A 17,500-nucleotide genomic window follows, 5' to 3' on the forward strand; every position below is an offset into this window, starting at 1 on the left:
TTATCTGCCGCCCCTTTAACCCGCACGTGGAAAGTGGTTTTTCGGCCACACTGAACGTCGTGTATCTAATAATTATTTGGCATGATGTTTATAGTAATCTGACGGTCCAGTGCCGACAGTGTGCGCGATATATTTCTTCACACGTAGTGGAAAAGCACTGGAATGAAGCTCCAGTAAATGAAAAGCGTGGCCTGCGCAGTAAATCACGATCATGGCTCTTTATGCGTTCCTTGAGTATTGGCGTTTGGTCCCGGTGTTCAGGCGATGCCGAACCTGTTTGAGAGAGTTTCACTCGACACCCCGTTCCGACGCACCACATTCGGGGAAACGAAACAAAAAGAAGGAAACATAAATCGATTCACGTTATAGTTTTGTAGGGGTCCAACCACCAATGGATGTCGTCGTCTGTAGGGGGTGGGGTTAAATTTAATTAACCGTATAATCTGTAAACCGATTTCTGATGTTGGCCCGCTTTCTCGCGTAACCCGACCCGAATTGCACAATGTTTGGAAACAGTGCTTGGACCCCTCAGATCAACACTCGCTGCTATATTTTTCTTTTGGCCGTTTTTCGAGTCCAAACAATAACGTAAGCGCTCCCGTGTGAGAGAGAGTCTATAGCTTTAACTACGAATCACCACTCCACGCTAAACTTGCTTACCGAATCCTGATATTGTGTCTATTCAGATCTTTAAGATCGCCAGAGAAGGTGAGTACCAGCGTTACCGCGCCTTCAAAGATTTACACAACCGCCAGCTCCTGTGGCACGGCTCACGCACAACCAACTACGCTGGCATCCTGTCTCAGGGTCTGCGCATCGCCCCGCCCGAGGCTCCTGTGGTACGTATCGATTCTTTCCGGTGACGACTAGTGCTGCGGTGCACGATATACCCGGAATAACAGCAGTAGGAATGTTAACGGAGAGCTCGGGTGCATCCGTAGTGTATGCGTGATTACCAAAGGCACAAATTTCAACGTATCTCGCCGTACTGGGTCGGGGGGGGCCATGTTTACGCCAAACTCGGTAAGACATGGAGGAGCAGATGATGAGCTCTGTCAGTAAACATTGAAACGTGCAGTGAGGGAGTCTTTGTAAAGCTGGTTTCCTGGCTGATTTGTCGTGTACATGCACCCGAGCACCCGTCGCTGCAGAACCAAAAGTCCAAGGGGTGGAGTCGGGCCTGATCCGGCTCCTCTTACTTGGGCAGATTTGAACCGTGATAAAGTCTGGGGAATGGAGACAGCTCGGTGCGTTTCAGACTGGATAAGTGTGTTTATCTTCCATCTCATTAGGGTTAGGCTTATAGGAGGAGTTGGATCAGGTCCAGCTCCACCCCCTGGACTTTTGGTTCTGCAGCAATGTCCCATACTGAAAAAAGAAGCTACTTTCTCACATGTGCTTCAAGTCAATGCTAGAGATTTTAGAAAAGTGTCAAAGTAATCCAGATTTAAAACTGCTTTCAGACTTGGTGGCTAGTATTGGCTAAAATAACTAGCCTTAGCTTGTGCTCTCTCTCTCTCTCTCTCTCTCTCTCTCTCTCTCTCTCTCTCTCTCTCTCTATCTCTCTCAGATTTATTATCAGCGATGCAGATAATATATAGACATAATACATAAGGGGTCGGCGATGAAGTGGTTGCTGTCGCTGTAGCTTTCCAGACAGAAAATCAAGAGAATGTGTAAAGTGGAAATGAGCGATTGTAGGAGACGAACATGTTTTTATTGATTTAACTCCATTTCAAGGCCCGTTTCTTTGTTGTTTCTTTCCCATGTGCTCTATAGACCGGTTATATGTTTGGTAAAGGTTTATATTTCGCTGACATGGTGTCTAAGAGCGCAAACTACTGCCACACGTCCCAAGCGGATCCCGTAGGCCTCATCCTGTTAGGAGAAGTCGCTCTCGGCAACATGTAAGTAGTTTTGGTTTGCGCTCTTGTTACTGTGTGTACCGCGTGTCTTATTCGGCTTTTGTAATGAGGATGTCGTGTGTTCTTGTTAAAGGCATGAACTTAAAAAGGCTTCACACATCACAAAACTGCCGAAAGGGAAACACAGTGTGAAGGGTAAGACCTCGGGTTTTAATCCTGGACCCTGAGATATTTGAATAAAAGTGCACGGGACTTGTAAATAAAACGTCTCATTCGCTGTTTCGTAGGTTTGGGAAGGACCGCCCCCGAACCTGGCGCTACCGTCTCTCTTAACGGAGTGGACGTGCCGCTGGGCAAAGGCGCCAACACGAACATCGATGACACGAGTCTGCTTTACAACGAGTATCCTTTCAACAGTGGTCTGGTTATTCAGGGGTTTTTCCACGTCACATGGGTTTTGCTTTTTTCTCAGCTTGACATGCATCAGAGGCATATTTGTATATTTTTACAATTTTTAAAGAAAAATATTGCGTTAGTGAAGCTTTGTTCGTGCAAATAATAATAAGGGCAGGTCAAGTAGTCTTGCTTTGAGAGAATTTTCCAAAAGGTTTTATTTATTTATTTAATTTTTTTTTTTTTTTTTTTGGTGTGCAAGTTCATACATGCACACAACCCCAATTCCAAAAAAAGTTGGGACGCTGTGTAAAACGTAAATAAAAAGCAGAATGCAAAGATTTGCAAATCTCATAAACTGCGTATGTTAATCACAATAGAACATAGAAAACATATCAAATGTTTAAACTGGGTAAATGTACCATTTTAAGGAAAAAATAAGGTCATTTTGAATTTGATGACTTACTTTTCCAGCCTTTTTGTTGCCCTTAAAAATTACCCTTTTTTTTTTTTCTTTTCTTAAAACGGTACATTTCCTCAGTTTAAACATTTGATATGTTTTCTATGTTCTATTGTGAATAACATCTGGGTTTATGAGATTTGTAAATCATAACGTTCTGTTTTTCTGAACACAACTACACCTAGTTAGAATTTTTGCCATTTTCCAATTGCACGTCCCCCCCCCCCCCCCCCCCCCAAAAATAGAATAGAATAGAATAAAAGTCAATATTGAACATCAGCCGATAAAGCTCACCGTAAACACAACTGATGGTTCATTAAAAGAAAGCGCATCATGTGACCACTGTCATGATCAGAATGCTCACGTGGAAAATTGTGGGCTGGTGATTATGGTTCAGTAATGATGTGCTGCATTTCTTTCAAACACAAGGTGGAAAATAGCAAGAATTTGGTTTTGTCTGTGCCGCACGTTTTGGTAATTCGCCTTGACTTCGATTCCTCCAGGTATATTGTGTACGACGTTGCTCAGGTGAATCTGAAATACCTTCTGAAACTCCGCTTCAATTATCAGACGTCCCTCTGGTGAGAGACGCCGTACCTGCAACCCTGATCTCCACACTACCATCAGTTCCTGATGAAGTCCCGATCTCCACAGCACCGTCGGCTAACCGCAATATCAATAGTTCCTGTTATTCACATCTGTCCATTTCTCTGCTTTAGTGTCCAGCTTCGGATAAATAATACAAGTACTCTTGCACTGTAAATAGTCTGTTACAGTAAATGCTCTCTGCGTGACTTGTATTGCCATTTCTATTAAAGAGATGATCAGCTGTGGGATTTGATCTAATTGAGGTATTTTGAAGGTTTTTGTGGAGATTTCTGCGATCCTACCAACAGTATTCGGTAGAACTGTCTTCCATTAGTTTTCTAGACTTTCTTTCTTTCTTTTTTTTTTTAACCCCCTCACGTTTGGGCAAGTTATCTTGGTCTTTTCTCATCGCAAAGTCTGATCCTTGTACGCGTTGTTTTCTTTAGTGAAAACAGACCCAACATACTGTACAGTTTTAGTAATCGATGGGTTTTCTTGTTCATTAGAAGGTTGATTGCTTAAACAAATGGATTAATTGAATGTTTACTAGGATTCCTAGTATTAGGGCTTTTAGAAATAGCAAAAAAAAAAACTAAAAAAAAAACTAAACCATTTATATGCTTTAAATTCTGTGTACCTCACAGATATATATTTTTTTTCTGAATTTACTATGTGTAAATGGTAGTAGAAGTTGGGAGTCAGGATGGTCACTGATTGACTGAAAGATGGTTAAAAGCTCCGTTTTTGTTTTTCTTTTTATAATTTGGAAATGTGAATAAAAACAGTACATTGGCCCATCATTTTTGTTTGGACCTCTTTTTTCCAGGCAGGAGAGAACCCTGGTGGGGGTGGGGGGGAGCCCTATAGAAACTCATTATTTTTAATGGTTCTAATGGGAATTGTATTGGTTTTAATGGAAACTGAACTGTAATGGTCCCTGTGGGTCTCTACTGGTGATGTATTATGTCTAGTGGATACCATTAAGGACCTTTTAATGGTTAGCTGATTGTTTGTAATGGCATTTGTAGTGGAAACCATTAGAATTTCTGTGATGGTTTCTATTGTTTTGTTTTTTGGTTTTTTTCCAGCAGGGAAGGAACTAAAAATGGCTTGAGCGTCGACTTCACAGGTTTTACGCTTAATATGTGCTTAAACGAACAAATTTCCAGTTATATCAAATGCTAGAGAGACATATTAACGTTTAATAACTACTTTTGTTGAGTCGAAATCAGAATAAATCTACGCTATAGTTTGAGTATAAGCAGTCATTTTCTTTCGACGTCTTGTTTTCAAACAGCCCTCTCAGCTCGTCTCCTTCCCATAATGCCTTGCGCTTGTCCGTCTTTGAAAAACCGGCGCGGCTAATTCAAGATGGCGGAGCACGAGCAGCTGTTGGACGAGAGTGAGTGAAAAAAAATTACAAAAAACCCTCTAACTCGGCTTTGTCGTCAAACAGCTAAAAATATTAGCTTGCTGCTTTAAAAACGTTTCCATACGTGCGTTTCTTTACAACGCGAGTTTGTTTTTATTTTAAGAAATATTTTTAATGTCGTTTCTCTGGCGCAAACTAAACTGCTTAACCTGCTAGCTAGGAAGCTAACTGCTACCTAGCTAGGTGTTAGCTTTCAGGAGCCTTTTTTCTGCATTATTTTTTTACCACCCGTATTCCGACAAGTCCCGCCTTCCTTGCTCGGGTTGGTTGATAGGAATCCCGCGTTCCGTGTTGTGAGTGGCTAGGAGTTCCGATTCGCAGTTTATTACCCAATCCGCGACTGATATAAGGGTTTTTGTATGGGAGGCGGGCTTTGTCATATTATGGGTAGGGAAATTTTGCGTTTTAAGCTAACTAGCTAATATAAACAATGTTGTTTAGGTGAACTTTACACTCGCTTCTTGGTTATTGTTCGTGTTATTGGTTTAAATCGCTGTGACTGGGTTATACACTGCGATAACACCTGAAACGAGCGTTTAATTTCGAAAGATTTAACGAGTTGACACTGTCCACATATCAGTGGTCCATATCGATGACAGCTGCTGGTTTATTTTCCTTCTGAGCCCCTTGTCACTGGCACAGGGTCCATTTTGTGCGGTTTGTCACTAAATCTGTCATGTTTATCAGACTGCCTAATGACCTGCTTCATTTATTGCTAGTTTGGCATGCACTTTGATGGGTTAAGTTAGTAAACAAGTCAGCTAGGTGGGTTTATCCAAATCATTTCATACTTTCACGACCTTCTTCTTTGATTACTTTCGATCTGTTACGATAAATAGTGAACTAACACAATTGTACAGTTAACTGTTGTCTTGGTTCGTACCTGAGACAATTTATGTATAATTTTTCTTAATGGAGGAGCTAAAGATATATGTCACAAGACATATACAGCCATGTGTATGTGTATATATATATATATATATATATATATATGTATATATGTATGTATGTGTGTGTATGTATATGTATATGTGTGTGTGTGGCTGTATGTCTTGTGACATTCATCTCGTATTGTGACATTTCTCTGTGTGTGTGTATTTATTTATATATATATATCGATGTACTAATCTGATACTAGCTACATGTACGTACAGCCTGATAATCTGTTACTAATCCCACTTAAATCTTAAATAGGCCATACAGCTAGCCTTGTTTATTGAATTTTGATGTATAAAGTGTGTTAGATCAGGGCTGTAACTAACGCCCATCTCGGACGTTCGAGCTACAAACCTGGACAAACCACGGACGCCTACGTGAGTCATTTATAAGGTAAATAAGTGCTGCTGTGATCAGAGTTGATGCTGTGAGCGGCCATGTTGAATCGCCGTCACTTGCTGAACTCGGGGTCGAGGGAACCGTCCCGACTTTACGAATTCCTGAGGTTGTTTTTGTTTTTATTTTTTCCCCTCCGAGTTGGAGTTGCAAGCTTTGCCTGCGCTTGATTTACATGTGTGATCATTGAATATCACGGTGGACAACGGCACACTTTCACGTATGCTCATGACATGTAACGCTAGTCTAGTTATTCTTTAATCAGAAAAAGATCTCAACCATTCTTGTTTTTTTTTTTTCTCGTGCGTATTATCTTTACCGCCCTGAAGTCGATTAATTATCCACAACAGCAGCACGTCCCGAAGTCTTTTATTCCGCTTACACTACAGCAATCTACCCACGAATAATAATAGTTCAATTCAATTAATACTTTTTATTAATTGAAGACCGGACCGTTTAAAATTTCATCCGTATATAGTTACAATGTTGATATTGTTACAGCAACTATAAATAGTCTTTCCCTCACCTGCGTCTCTCGCTCTCTCTCTCTCTCATGCGCTCACAAGATGGGGAGAAAAAAAACGAGAAAACGGCCTGAAACTGGAGACTCCTTCCATAAACGATTCAATAGAAAGACATCACTCACCATATCAACGATTTGACGGCTTTCTTTGATAAATAACAACAGTTTGTGTCGGACTATGTGGACGGTCCGTCCGCCCTACATGTCCCATGTGAATGACCCTTTGCTTTAGAAACGATAAAGAACGAGCGCTTTAAGTATTAACGAAGCCGTGATGGGTGGCTGCGCTACCTTCAGAGCTGCTGTGATAGGAAACGAATGAACAGTTTCTGACCAATCAGGATACATTTATGTTTAAACTACTCTATTATTGGTTTGAAACATATCTAATGTATGCTTGTTTGTTTGTTTGTTTGTTTGTTTGTTGTTTTCCAGGCTCTTCAGCTAAGGCTCTTGTCAGCCTGAGAGGTAAGAACAGAACTGTGTTAAAATTCCTAAAATTTGGAAGAACTGCTTGCAAGTCCAAATGTTAAGACTCAACACACACACACTACAGGTCAAAAGTTTTGGGACACTCGACTGAAATGTTTCTCGTGATGTTAAAAAGCTTTTGATCTGAAGGTATGTGATTAAATGTTTGAAATCGGTGTCGTAGACAAAAATATAATCATGTCGACGTATTCGTTTCTTTCATTAGAAAACTAACATCTTATTTACAAAATAAATCTTTATTTAAACGGACGACTCGGAGAGAAATATTCGGAAAAGCAGGAGATAAGAGTCCGGCGTCGGTGTGAACTCCTTTAATACTGTTTAAAAATCATCTTGGGGGAAATTCCTCAAGAAATCACTCGAGAAAACGCAGAGAACACATTTCTGGAAGTTCTAGGTGAAAAGCGCGTCGACTTTGAAGATGATAAAATATTAAATTATTCTGATTTATTTAGGATTTTTTTTATCACGACAAAATTCCCATAGTTCCATTTGTGTTACTCCAGAGTTTTGATGATTTCATTATTCTTCTAAAATGTGGGGGGGAAAATAAAGAATGAGTGTGTGTGTAAACTTTTGAGCAGTAGTGCATTTAAGATGATGATGATGATGATGATTTCTGTTTGCAGAGGGAAGTTTGTCGAACACCTTAAATGAGAAAAACATCCTGTCAAAATCTCAGAACACCAGAGGAAGGAGCAGCTACACGAGTATGGAAACGGTGAGAAATGTTTTGTGTGTGTGTGTGTGTGTGTGTATGAGTGAAATATATAATGATGCTCTTTGCTTATACTAGGGCTGTCGATTGACTTAAAAAATTAACTAATTAATTGCACAATTTGATTAATGGCTTTTCTTTCTTCTTGTATTAATGGATATTTAAATGTAGAATCAACACGAAAGAAGTATATTTAAATACAAATGCTGTTGCTTAGCATCTCTTTTTTTTTTTTTTTTTTTTCTTTTTTAAACTTGGAGCACTGATTCTCTCCTGTGAGCAACAGATTTCCAATAAAACCTTCAAGGCCCTCAGAACGAACTGTCGGCTTCAAAGCCATATTTCTTCTACGCACTAACAGAAATAATAACAAAAACCCAGACCTGTATGTTAACGTGAAAGTCCAATTTTAAAACCATCAAGGCTGTTAAAATGAGCTTAGAAGGCAATAATTTCTTATATGCACTAATACAACAACAAAAAAATGTGTTCCATGTTCAGGTGCCTGTTGAATTTTTAAAAAAAAAATAAGGCCACAATAGTCCATGCAAATATGGAGGAACAAAACAACAGGGAAAGATTCTGCTGAGAGTTCAGAATGTTGAACCTTTTTCACTCCATAGAAACAATTCGGCTTAGTCCTCCTTTACTGAGACAGAACGGTGTGTTTACATCATCAGGGGACAAAGCAGCTCTTCTTTTGGATGATGTGACCTGAGAGAGAGAGAGAGAGTGTGTGTGTGTGTGTGTGTGTGTGTGTTTTGCTTTGAGAAGTAATTTGTAGAAAGACGAATTACGTCTGTGGTAATTAAATCCAGCTTTTCAAACTGTGCCAGTTACTTTCGTTTCCTCCCAAGATGTCCGACTTTTTAAAGTGAAACTTTCAGCCTAAATCTCCTTCCTTGTCCTTATCCATCTTTAGCCAGGACGGTTCGGTTTGGCGGCGCACACGTCGTCACAGGTCACAGGTCATAGGACAGCCGTTACAGGAAGTAAATAAAACAAAGCTGGGTTAATTGCATGAAATTTTTTTTTAACTCGTTAAATAAACTGTTTTTTTCCGCTGTGTATGTGCAGACTTGAGCACGTAATGAACATGTGAGGAACACGTAAGGAAGGGATCGTTAACAGCAGCGGACATGTTTGAATTCGATAGCAGTTATAACTCCTGTCTATGATTTTCTCTCTCTCTCTCTCTCTCTCTCTCTGTCTCTCTGTTTTGACATTAAAGCCAACAAGAAGCTCAAAGAGAAGTCGTTTTTCCTCTGAAGACGAGGAGCGGTCTCTCAGCTCCAGATCCCCCAGGAGGAGCCAGAGAGTCACCACCGTTCCTCAGGTCAGGTCAGCTTAGACCGGGCGTTGCGACGACGACCGAGAAATACTGTCCCCGAAAAAAAAATGTCTAAAATTCTTTATTTATTTATTTTCTCTTCATGCAGAAACTTGCAAGTGTCGCAACGCCAGATAAAAAAACCTCACAGAAGATTGGACTGAGATTACGAAATCTGCTCAAGCTACCCAAAGCGCACAAATGGTGCATCTACGAGTGGTTCTATTCGAATATTGACAGGTAAGCACTCGATGTTGTGCTTGTATAGGTAAAATAAAGTCACGGCGTTACCTCTGAAGGTTACAAAGCGCTGACACTGGAGATTCCTTCCATAAATGTTAAATAAACGTCTCCTTACAGCAAACCTTGCCATATCGACCATGTGTGCCGTGCAAGTCCCCGTGTGAGCTGTTAGTAGTAGTGGTAGTAGTAGTAATAGTAGTAGTAGTAGTAGTATCGTGTTATTTGCCTTTAATCAACGCCTTCTGACCAATCAGAATTGAGCTGCGGTATAAAATGCACTTGAATGATTTGTATCGTGTGCCTTGACCCGTTTCTCTTCTCCTCTCGTTTCAGACCTTTATTTGAGGGCGATAACGACTTCTGTTTGTGCCTGAAGGAGTCTTTCCCTAATCTAAAAACCAGGAAGTTGACCAGAGTGGAATGGGCAACCATCAGACGACTAATGGGCAAACCCAGGAGGTGTGCTGAGTCATCACAAACCTAATGTAGATTCTTTAACTGGGTTCATTAACGTATAAGACACAGCGTGTGGGTGTTATAACGACCTGTATATATATAGAGAGAGAGAGAGCGCTGTACTGAAGACGCGTGTTTCGGCAGGTGCTCTTCTGCGTTCTTTGCTGAGGAGCGAACGGCGCTGAAGCAGAAGAGACAGAAGATGCGTCTGTTGCAGCAGAGAAAAATCACAGACATATCACTTTGCAAAGATCTGCCAGAGGAAATCCCTTTGCCGTTAGTCATCGGCACTAAAGTCACCGGTGAGTGAGAATTGACAATATGACAAGCGGCAAGAATCAGGGTTGTTCAGCTGTACTTGTACCTCGGTTACCCTTTAATACCTAGTACTCAATTCTGATTGGTTGGAAGGCGTTGATTAATTTTCTGTAACAGAAGTTCTGACAGTAGTGCATCTGTAAAAAAAAAAAAAAATTCACAGATTTATATTAATACACTTGTTCGAAGATGTTCTCGTTTCTATGGTAACGGCTTGCACAGGGAACGCGTTGGATTAATGTTTACAGAATGACTTTTCAGTGTCGACGTTTTAAGCCCGATTAGCTTTGAGATACAACATCAGTGATCTCAGGAGCTTGTTTTGTTTTTTTATACATATATATGACGTGTAAATGAAAACTTTTTGCAATTTCCTGTGGTGTAAGAGGAATAAAACACTCCAGGACGTGCTGTTATTAGGAACAGTGTCGGTAACAGTGACTGCGTTAATTATTAGTGCTAAATATTTACTTGTGGTACTTTTTGTAACCGTCATATATTACTAGATGTTATCAAAATGGTCACGTCTGTGTCTCGTAGCTCGACTGAGGGGCGTACAGGATGGCCTGTTCACCGGACAGATCGACGCAGTGGACACGAGTGCAGCGACGTATCGCGTCACTTTTGACAGAAGTGGGCTTGGTACACACACAGTTCCAGACTATGAAGTGCTTGTAAGTGTTCGGTTTCTGTATTCATTCGTTACATTACTCCAACCCTTTAACACACGCTTCATACGCCTAACTATTGGATACTCAGTGCATTCAACACAACACGCACGTTACCAGTACTGACTATAAGGGTTGAGATCAACACGGTTAAAACATAATTCTACAAAGGCATTCTGTTTCCAAAGCCACAGCTGCTTGACAGTATTTTTTCAGAGTATTTTTCATTAGAGGCCGAGCGATGGTGGATTTTACAGATAACTAATCGCTCGGTACCTGCCGATACCCGAGTAGTTTTCAAACTTGATGCTGAATAACATTCAAAGTAAAATATTGCTGAACTTTATTACAAAAATAAACAGTACTGACTATATCATGAAATTGTACTGTAGTTTTTTTAACATCAAGTAATATTAATATATTAACTAGAAATAAATATTACAGTAAATAAATGATATACATCCAAACTGAACCAAGTAACGCTCCAAATAACAAATACAAATAGGGACATCCAAAATGAATAAAAACACTTCAAATAACGTGACAAAATTGGTCAGTGATAGTTTTTATTTCACCTTTAGAGCCCGCTCTCGTACTGTATAATGACAGCGGACCCTTCTCGACCGCTCCCGCGACCGGCAAACACTATCAGTGTGGAATTTTGCCGATAACCGATAGTTACAGTTATTGGTGCCGATTAATCCACAAAACCGATCGATCGGTCGAGTTCGTGCCTCCGATTCTCACCAACAATCCCTGTTTTTCTGTTTTTTAAACTAGAAGTACACAACCAATCAAAAGTTTAGACACACTCGTTCTTTATTTTTATTTCCCTCATTTTAGAAAAATAATAACAAAGTCATCAGAACTCTGGAGTAACACAAATGGAACTATGGGAATTATGTCGTGATAAAAAATCCAAAATAAATCTTAATAATTTCATATTTTATCATCTTCAAAGTCGACGCCCTTTTCACCTAGAATTTCCAGAAATGTTTTCTCGGCGTTTTCTCGAGCGATTTCTTGAGGAATTTCCCCGAGATGCTTTTTAAACAGTATTAAAGGAGTTCACGCCGACGCCGGACTCTTATCTCCTGCTTTTCCGAATATTTCTCTCCGAGTCGTCCGTTTAAATGAAGATTTTTTAAATAAATAAAAGGTTAGTTTTCTAATGAAAGAAATGAATACGTCGACACGATATACATTTCAGTCGAGCGTCTCCAAACTTTTGACTTTTGACTCCTTCGGTCCTAAACACAGACATACTTGTCTTTCTATCCTGGTGAGGACCTGCACGAGGATAATGTGCGTATACCTAAATCAAATCCTAACCTTAACATCACTGACCGAAAGATTTTTTTTAAAGCCGTTTTCCTTGTGGGGACCAGCCGAATGTCCCCACGTAGTCAAAACTGTCCGATATATATCTCTCCTTGTGGGGACCAAGATAGTAGTTATACATTTAGTTGGTCTTGATGTTGGGACGTTATTTGGTACTGCACCCTTTTTTCTTTTTTTCTTTTTTCTAACAGGTTGTATGTTTTAACAAAACCGTATAATATGTCAGAAACGGAGAAAACTACGATCGTTGTTTTCCAATCGCTGTTTTTAAACTCTTTGCAGAGTAACGAGCCTCCGGAGACGATGCCCATATCTGCTTTCGCTCAGAAACAGCGTCCGTCACGCTTCCCGAACTTCATGACTCCACCACGGGGACCGTATCCTGGTTCAACCCAACCCATCTTAATGGTAATGAGCAGAGATGATCTCTTTAGGAAGACTTTAAAGCCTGAGCATAACGGCAGAATGTGGGCGGCTGTGGATCAGGTGGTAGAGCGGGTCGTCCACTAATCGTAGGGTCGGCGGTTCGATTCCCGGCCCACGTGAATCCACATGCCGAAGTGTCCTTGGGCAAGACACTGAACCCTGAGTTGCTCCCGATGGCAAGTTAGCGCCTTGCATGGCAGCTCTGCTACCACTGGTGTGTGTGTGTATGTGAATGGGTGAATGAGAACCAGTCTAAAGCGCTTTGGATAAAAGCTCTATATAAGTGCACCATTTACCATAATGGTGAAATAAACACGGATTCTCTCGCTGTGTGCCTGCAGGACAGCGATCCTCTCTTTAGTCAGTCGCCCTGGAAGAATAAACTGACTGGAAGTGACGGAGAGACGCTCGGAGGATTTCCTGTCAAATTTCTCATACAAGTCGTGAGTATGACGAGGCAAATAAACCTGATTGATTCGGATTTTTATTTTGTTTTATTCTTTGATTCAACGACACTTTCTTGTTTCTTTCAGACACGATTGTCCAAAATACTCATGATTAAAAAGGAACACATAAAACATTTAAAGGAGATGAACACCGAAGCTGAAAAACTGGTATATATATATATATATATATTCCTTAAATATTCATATCCAGTTATAGAAAGAGGTTTTGAATTAATTTCATTAATTTATCTTCCCTGATCCATTTCCTTTGTATCTCATGATCCAGTATCATACCAAGACGACTTTCATGCCAGTTGTTAATTAAAGTCACTTTTAACTTTAATTTATAAAGCATTTTTTAAGCTTAAATTCAGCGTGTACAAGATTTTGCTCGAGTGTGTTTGTGTGAAAGCTGAAAATATCATTTGGAAAGGTTTTAGTGTTGAATACACGATGGCGTGTGTTACTGCATGAGAGTCATGCAAATAGTCATTTCTAATTTGCATATTGAAGAAAAAAAATGCAGGACTTCTTGATTTGTTTCTACGCTTACGTAAAACACGTTAGCGCTGTTTAATAACAGCATATAACCGCATCATGTGACGTCAAATATGACGAAACAATTTCGTGCCATTGCAATTTCACCAATTCGAGTAGTTGCATTTGAATTCCAAATTTTACGCAATCCTGTACGGACTTATTGATTTAGTCTTCTATAACAGAAGCGCAGCTACAAATCACAGGTTTATATTTACGCGCCCGTTCTGATACGTTATCGTTTCCATAGTAACAGCTCGTTCACAGGGACTTGTATGGTGGACGCTACACATGAACGGATTTTTTTTTCTTTTAGGAAAACGTGTGTAGCTGTACATACGCGAGGAGACTTTATTTAACGTTTATGGAATCCGAGGTAGAGCTGTATCTTTCGTCTGGCGTCATCAGGACAGAAATTTATGCTTTTATGCGGGTTTTTCGTGTTAAATGATCGGGGGGGGTGCTGGTGAGGGGACGGTCGTTCGTAGCTGCGATAACAGGAAGTAACTTGTTTTGTGGATGATCCGCAACATTATATGTAACTATAAACAGATTAAAAGTACGACGTGTCGTCGTTTTACTAAATGAAAAAAAAATAGTTGGCAAATCGACGTGGCGTAAGAGGAATAAAACACTTTGGGAGAGGACGTTATTGGGAAAGTATTCAACGTTTGTTTAAAATCCTAATTCCTGTCCGTGTGCAGAAGTCCTACTCCATGCCTATCGGATTGGACTTCCAGAGGAGGTACGCTACCAAAGTACTGGATCTGGAGCAGCTTAATAAAGACCTGAACAAAGTTCTGCATGAGGTCCAGCAGTTCTGTTATGAAGTGAGTGAGAAACGTGGCTCCATCGGAAATGCTAATCTAGTGTCAATTCTGTTCGTGCTCGTTCCGACGGTGAACGCTAGTATTTAATTGAACTGAAACTATCTACACGGACTATCTTCATGTAAGTCTCTCGCTTGTACAGCTGGCCCCGGATCAAGGCATGCAGCCTGCGGATCAGCCCAGTGAGCTGCGGAGACGCTGCGAGGAGGAAGCCCAGGACATGATGAGGCTGTCCAACGCTCTGCCTGACGGAGAACAGCGCGTCCAGAACCCTGGGCTCACGCAGATCGTTTCCCGTCTCACCGCTCTCCTGCTGCAGATCAGGGTGAGACACTGAAACCCTTCCTCCTCACATCTGTACCCACGCGGTTGCTGAATTCGTTAGCGCTGATTCTTTGGCTTTGGGGTTCTGTTTTCCGCTGCAGTGCTTGGCAGAAGGTGGTGACCTGAATTCATTTGAATTCAAATCATTAACCGACTCCCTGAACGACATTAAGAACTCAATAGACAACTCCAACCTCAGGTAAGACACAGCGTATTTATTCTGCTGAGGTTCTGCAGAACAATTACACCAATTACTCTGTGTGCACTAACTGGAGCGACATTGTTCACGTACTCGCTCGCCTGAGTACTTTATGTACGTCTAGAGAATGAAAAGCGACGTCTAAAGTCCAAGTGTAAAAACGTTCAGCGCTTTCATGCACAGCGGTGTTGTACATTACGGGTCAAAAGTTTGTGGACACTCGCGTGGATTGTTTCTCATGCTGGTAAAAACCTTTTGATCTGAAGGTGTGTGATTAAAGGTTTGAAATCGGTGTCGTAGACAAAAATATGATCACTTCTTTCATTAGAAAACTAACATTTTATTTACAAAATGATCTTTTATTTAAACCGATGACTCGGGGGGGGGGGGGGGGGGGGGGAATATTCAGAAAAGCAGGAGATAAGAGTCCGGCGTCGGTGTGAACTCCTTTAATCCTGTTTAAAAAGCATCTCAGGGAAATTCCTCAAGAAATCGCTTGAGAAAACACCAGTAATAATAATAATAATAATAATCCAGCTTCAAGAGTTTGTAAATCACACAGACGGGACAAATATTCATCTCGACGGGCCATTCGGGTCTTTTTTACATTATTTTTATTTTGCTTTTATAGTTGCACATCTAAAACTGTAGTCATGTAGCCCTGACACCACACACATTTTTAAGAGGATATTATGAAGCTAGATACCAAAAGGGGGCTTTTATAACTTTTCATTAGTAAATAACTTTTTCATATTAGTACCAGTTCTCAGATTTTGTTTTGTGATCTCTCTCTCTCTCTCTCTCTCTCTCTCTCTTTCTCTCTCTCTCTCTCTTTCTCTCTCTCAGTTGTTTCCAAGACAACGTAGAGATCCACGTAGCGCACATCCAGAGCGGCCTGAGTCAGCTGGGGAACCTGCACGCTTTCTCCGCCAACAACACCAACAGAACGTGACCGATCCAGAACCCTCGGTCTTAAAAACGGACCGAAAACAAAACCCGAAGCAGGACGAGCTTCGACCAAGCAGCCATTTTGAATCCCACAAATGTCTTAAACAAGCGCGACAAGCACGCGGGCACTAGAACAGCACACAGGAGAGTCGTTAGTAGCGCGTTATTTCTTCTGTGCGTCGGTATGTCTATAACGGATAAACACAGGGTAACGTTGATCACATTCGCCCTGTCTTAATCATACTCTTTAAGTTCCCTTTACATTTATGACTGTTTCCTCTAGAGGCTCGCTCAGTTTCGGTTCTTATTTATTTTTTTCCCCCAGCGTTTTATTTTACGCTTCCTTCAAAAAAACACACAAAAAAAAAAACACCCTACAGTTTCAGGTGTCTAAGACAGAAGAGATTTTTGAATGTGTATATTGTAGATAACTGTACAGTTTATTGAGGAATCGGACATGTATGTACGGACATTTTGTAAGTAATTTTAAGTATTTTTGTAAAGAGACGAATTCGATGGAGGTGTAGACGTAAACGGTGTAAAAACGGTAACGATCAGATTGTTCTCTTCCTCCGTGTTTAAACTTCGCCAATACCTTTGCGTATCTTCCATTATCTTGGGTTCGGGAATTTTACTTTTAAATGATTTCCACCATTTTTTTTTTTTATTTTATTTTATTTAACTGGTATGTGTAAATGTATATACGTTTTATTCATTTCTAATTAAACATTAAACACAGAAGATGATTGTTTTCCTGGATTTTGTAGAAAGTCAGACACGTTTCATGTACACTGTATTGTTTTATTTTATTTTCTTTTTCAACAGTAACATAGTGCAACTATTTATAAAATAAATAATTGATTTGAAAATCTTTAAAAAAAAAATTTTTTTTTTTTTATACACATTCGCTGAAAAGGGAATCGAACTAATTATATGAAAGCGTTAAACCCAGCCAGGGCTTCTTTCTCCCAGTCGGAGTCAGAATCTGAAAAATCTCCCGTGTCGCTGCTGCCGATGGGTGAAAAATGACCCAGGCTGTCGTGTGGCACTCTGACTTGCGTGTGCTGCAGAGGACGGGTAATCTTCGTCGGTGGCGACCGGTTCGGGATGAAGTTCACCTGCGTCGGGACTGGAGGGATGACCACTCTCATGTCCGGGCCGATGGTTCTGTTAGGAGGGAAATTGTCATAGTCCACCAATATGGGCTTCACCGAGGGCTCGGGCTTGCTCTGCGCTGAAACGTGTCCGCTTGTCCTGTGGTACCGATGAACGTCGCGCAGGCCGTCTCTCTTCACCTGATCCACTCGGATCTGGTCATCGCTAGCCTGACTGAACAAGCAGGACATGGAGTTGGAGTCGTAGCCTCGGTGTGGTTGAGAGAAGACGTCTCTCAGCTCCTGGCCCGGATGAGTGAACTTGCCCCTGGTCTCCTGCCCCAGCTGCTCGTGTTGAAGCGGGTACGAAGCCGGTGGTCTGTTTGGGATGATGGGAACGCTTGCTTTGGTCTTCACAGGAACCAGACCTCCAACCTGACGCCGTGATTTGGCACGCCGGTTCTGAAACCATACCTAAAAGAAAATGTTTCATTCAATTATAGTGTACATACAAGCCTGAATGTATTGAATATGGGG

At 40.9% G+C, this 17,500-nt stretch overlaps 3 protein-coding genes across 4 annotated transcripts in view; 2 read left to right on the plus strand and 1 right to left on the minus strand.

Moving 5' to 3' along the window:
• parp1 (poly (ADP-ribose) polymerase 1) overlaps positions 1 to 4,106 on the plus strand; it is a 24,647-nt gene extending 20,541 nt beyond the window's left edge. The window contains exons 19-23 of the mRNA XM_053675667.1: positions 687 to 839; positions 1,780 to 1,907; positions 1,999 to 2,060; positions 2,153 to 2,267; positions 3,222 to 4,106. Coding sequence (XP_053531642.1) covers positions 687 to 839; positions 1,780 to 1,907; positions 1,999 to 2,060; positions 2,153 to 2,267; positions 3,222 to 3,303 — 540 coding nt within the window. The 3' untranslated portion in view covers positions 3,304 to 4,106. The remainder of the gene's footprint in view (positions 1 to 686; positions 840 to 1,779; positions 1,908 to 1,998; positions 2,061 to 2,152; positions 2,268 to 3,221) is intronic.
• Positions 4,107 to 4,639: 533 nt separating this feature from the next.
• Positions 4,640 to 16,610, plus strand: lin9 (lin-9 DREAM MuvB core complex component). 2 transcript variants are annotated; one of them, XM_017456265.3, is made up of 15 exons: positions 4,640 to 4,708; positions 7,029 to 7,061; positions 7,715 to 7,806; positions 9,035 to 9,139; positions 9,243 to 9,373; positions 9,710 to 9,835; positions 9,977 to 10,134; positions 10,691 to 10,824; positions 12,442 to 12,567; positions 12,927 to 13,028; positions 13,119 to 13,199; positions 14,273 to 14,398; positions 14,541 to 14,723; positions 14,824 to 14,921; positions 15,768 to 16,610. In XM_017456265.3, exons 1-15 carry the CDS (start codon positions 4,678 to 4,680, stop codon positions 15,871 to 15,873), a joined length of 1,632 nt encoding a protein of 543 aa, XP_017311754.1. In that variant the 5' UTR covers positions 4,640 to 4,677; the 3' UTR covers positions 15,874 to 16,610. The 2 variants fall into 2 exon arrangements, with proteins under 2 accessions (XP_017311754.1, XP_017311755.1); XM_017456266.3 differs by lacking the exon at positions 4,640 to 4,708 and adding an exon at positions 5,784 to 6,067.
• Positions 16,611 to 16,701: 91 nt separating this feature from the next.
• mixl1 (Mix paired-like homeobox) overlaps positions 16,702 to 17,500 on the minus strand; it is a 1,369-nt gene continuing 570 nt past the window's right edge. The window contains exon 2 of the mRNA XM_017456267.3: positions 16,702 to 17,437. Within this exon, the coding sequence (XP_017311756.2) occupies positions 16,799 to 17,437 (639 nt within the window). The 3' untranslated portion in view covers positions 16,702 to 16,798. The remainder of the gene's footprint in view (positions 17,438 to 17,500) is intronic.

Source organism: Ictalurus punctatus, chromosome 25 (assembly GCF_001660625.3).
Source record: "Ictalurus punctatus breed USDA103 chromosome 25, Coco_2.0, whole genome shotgun sequence".
Classification (NCBI taxonomy): domain Eukaryota; kingdom Metazoa; phylum Chordata; class Actinopteri; order Siluriformes; family Ictaluridae; genus Ictalurus; species Ictalurus punctatus.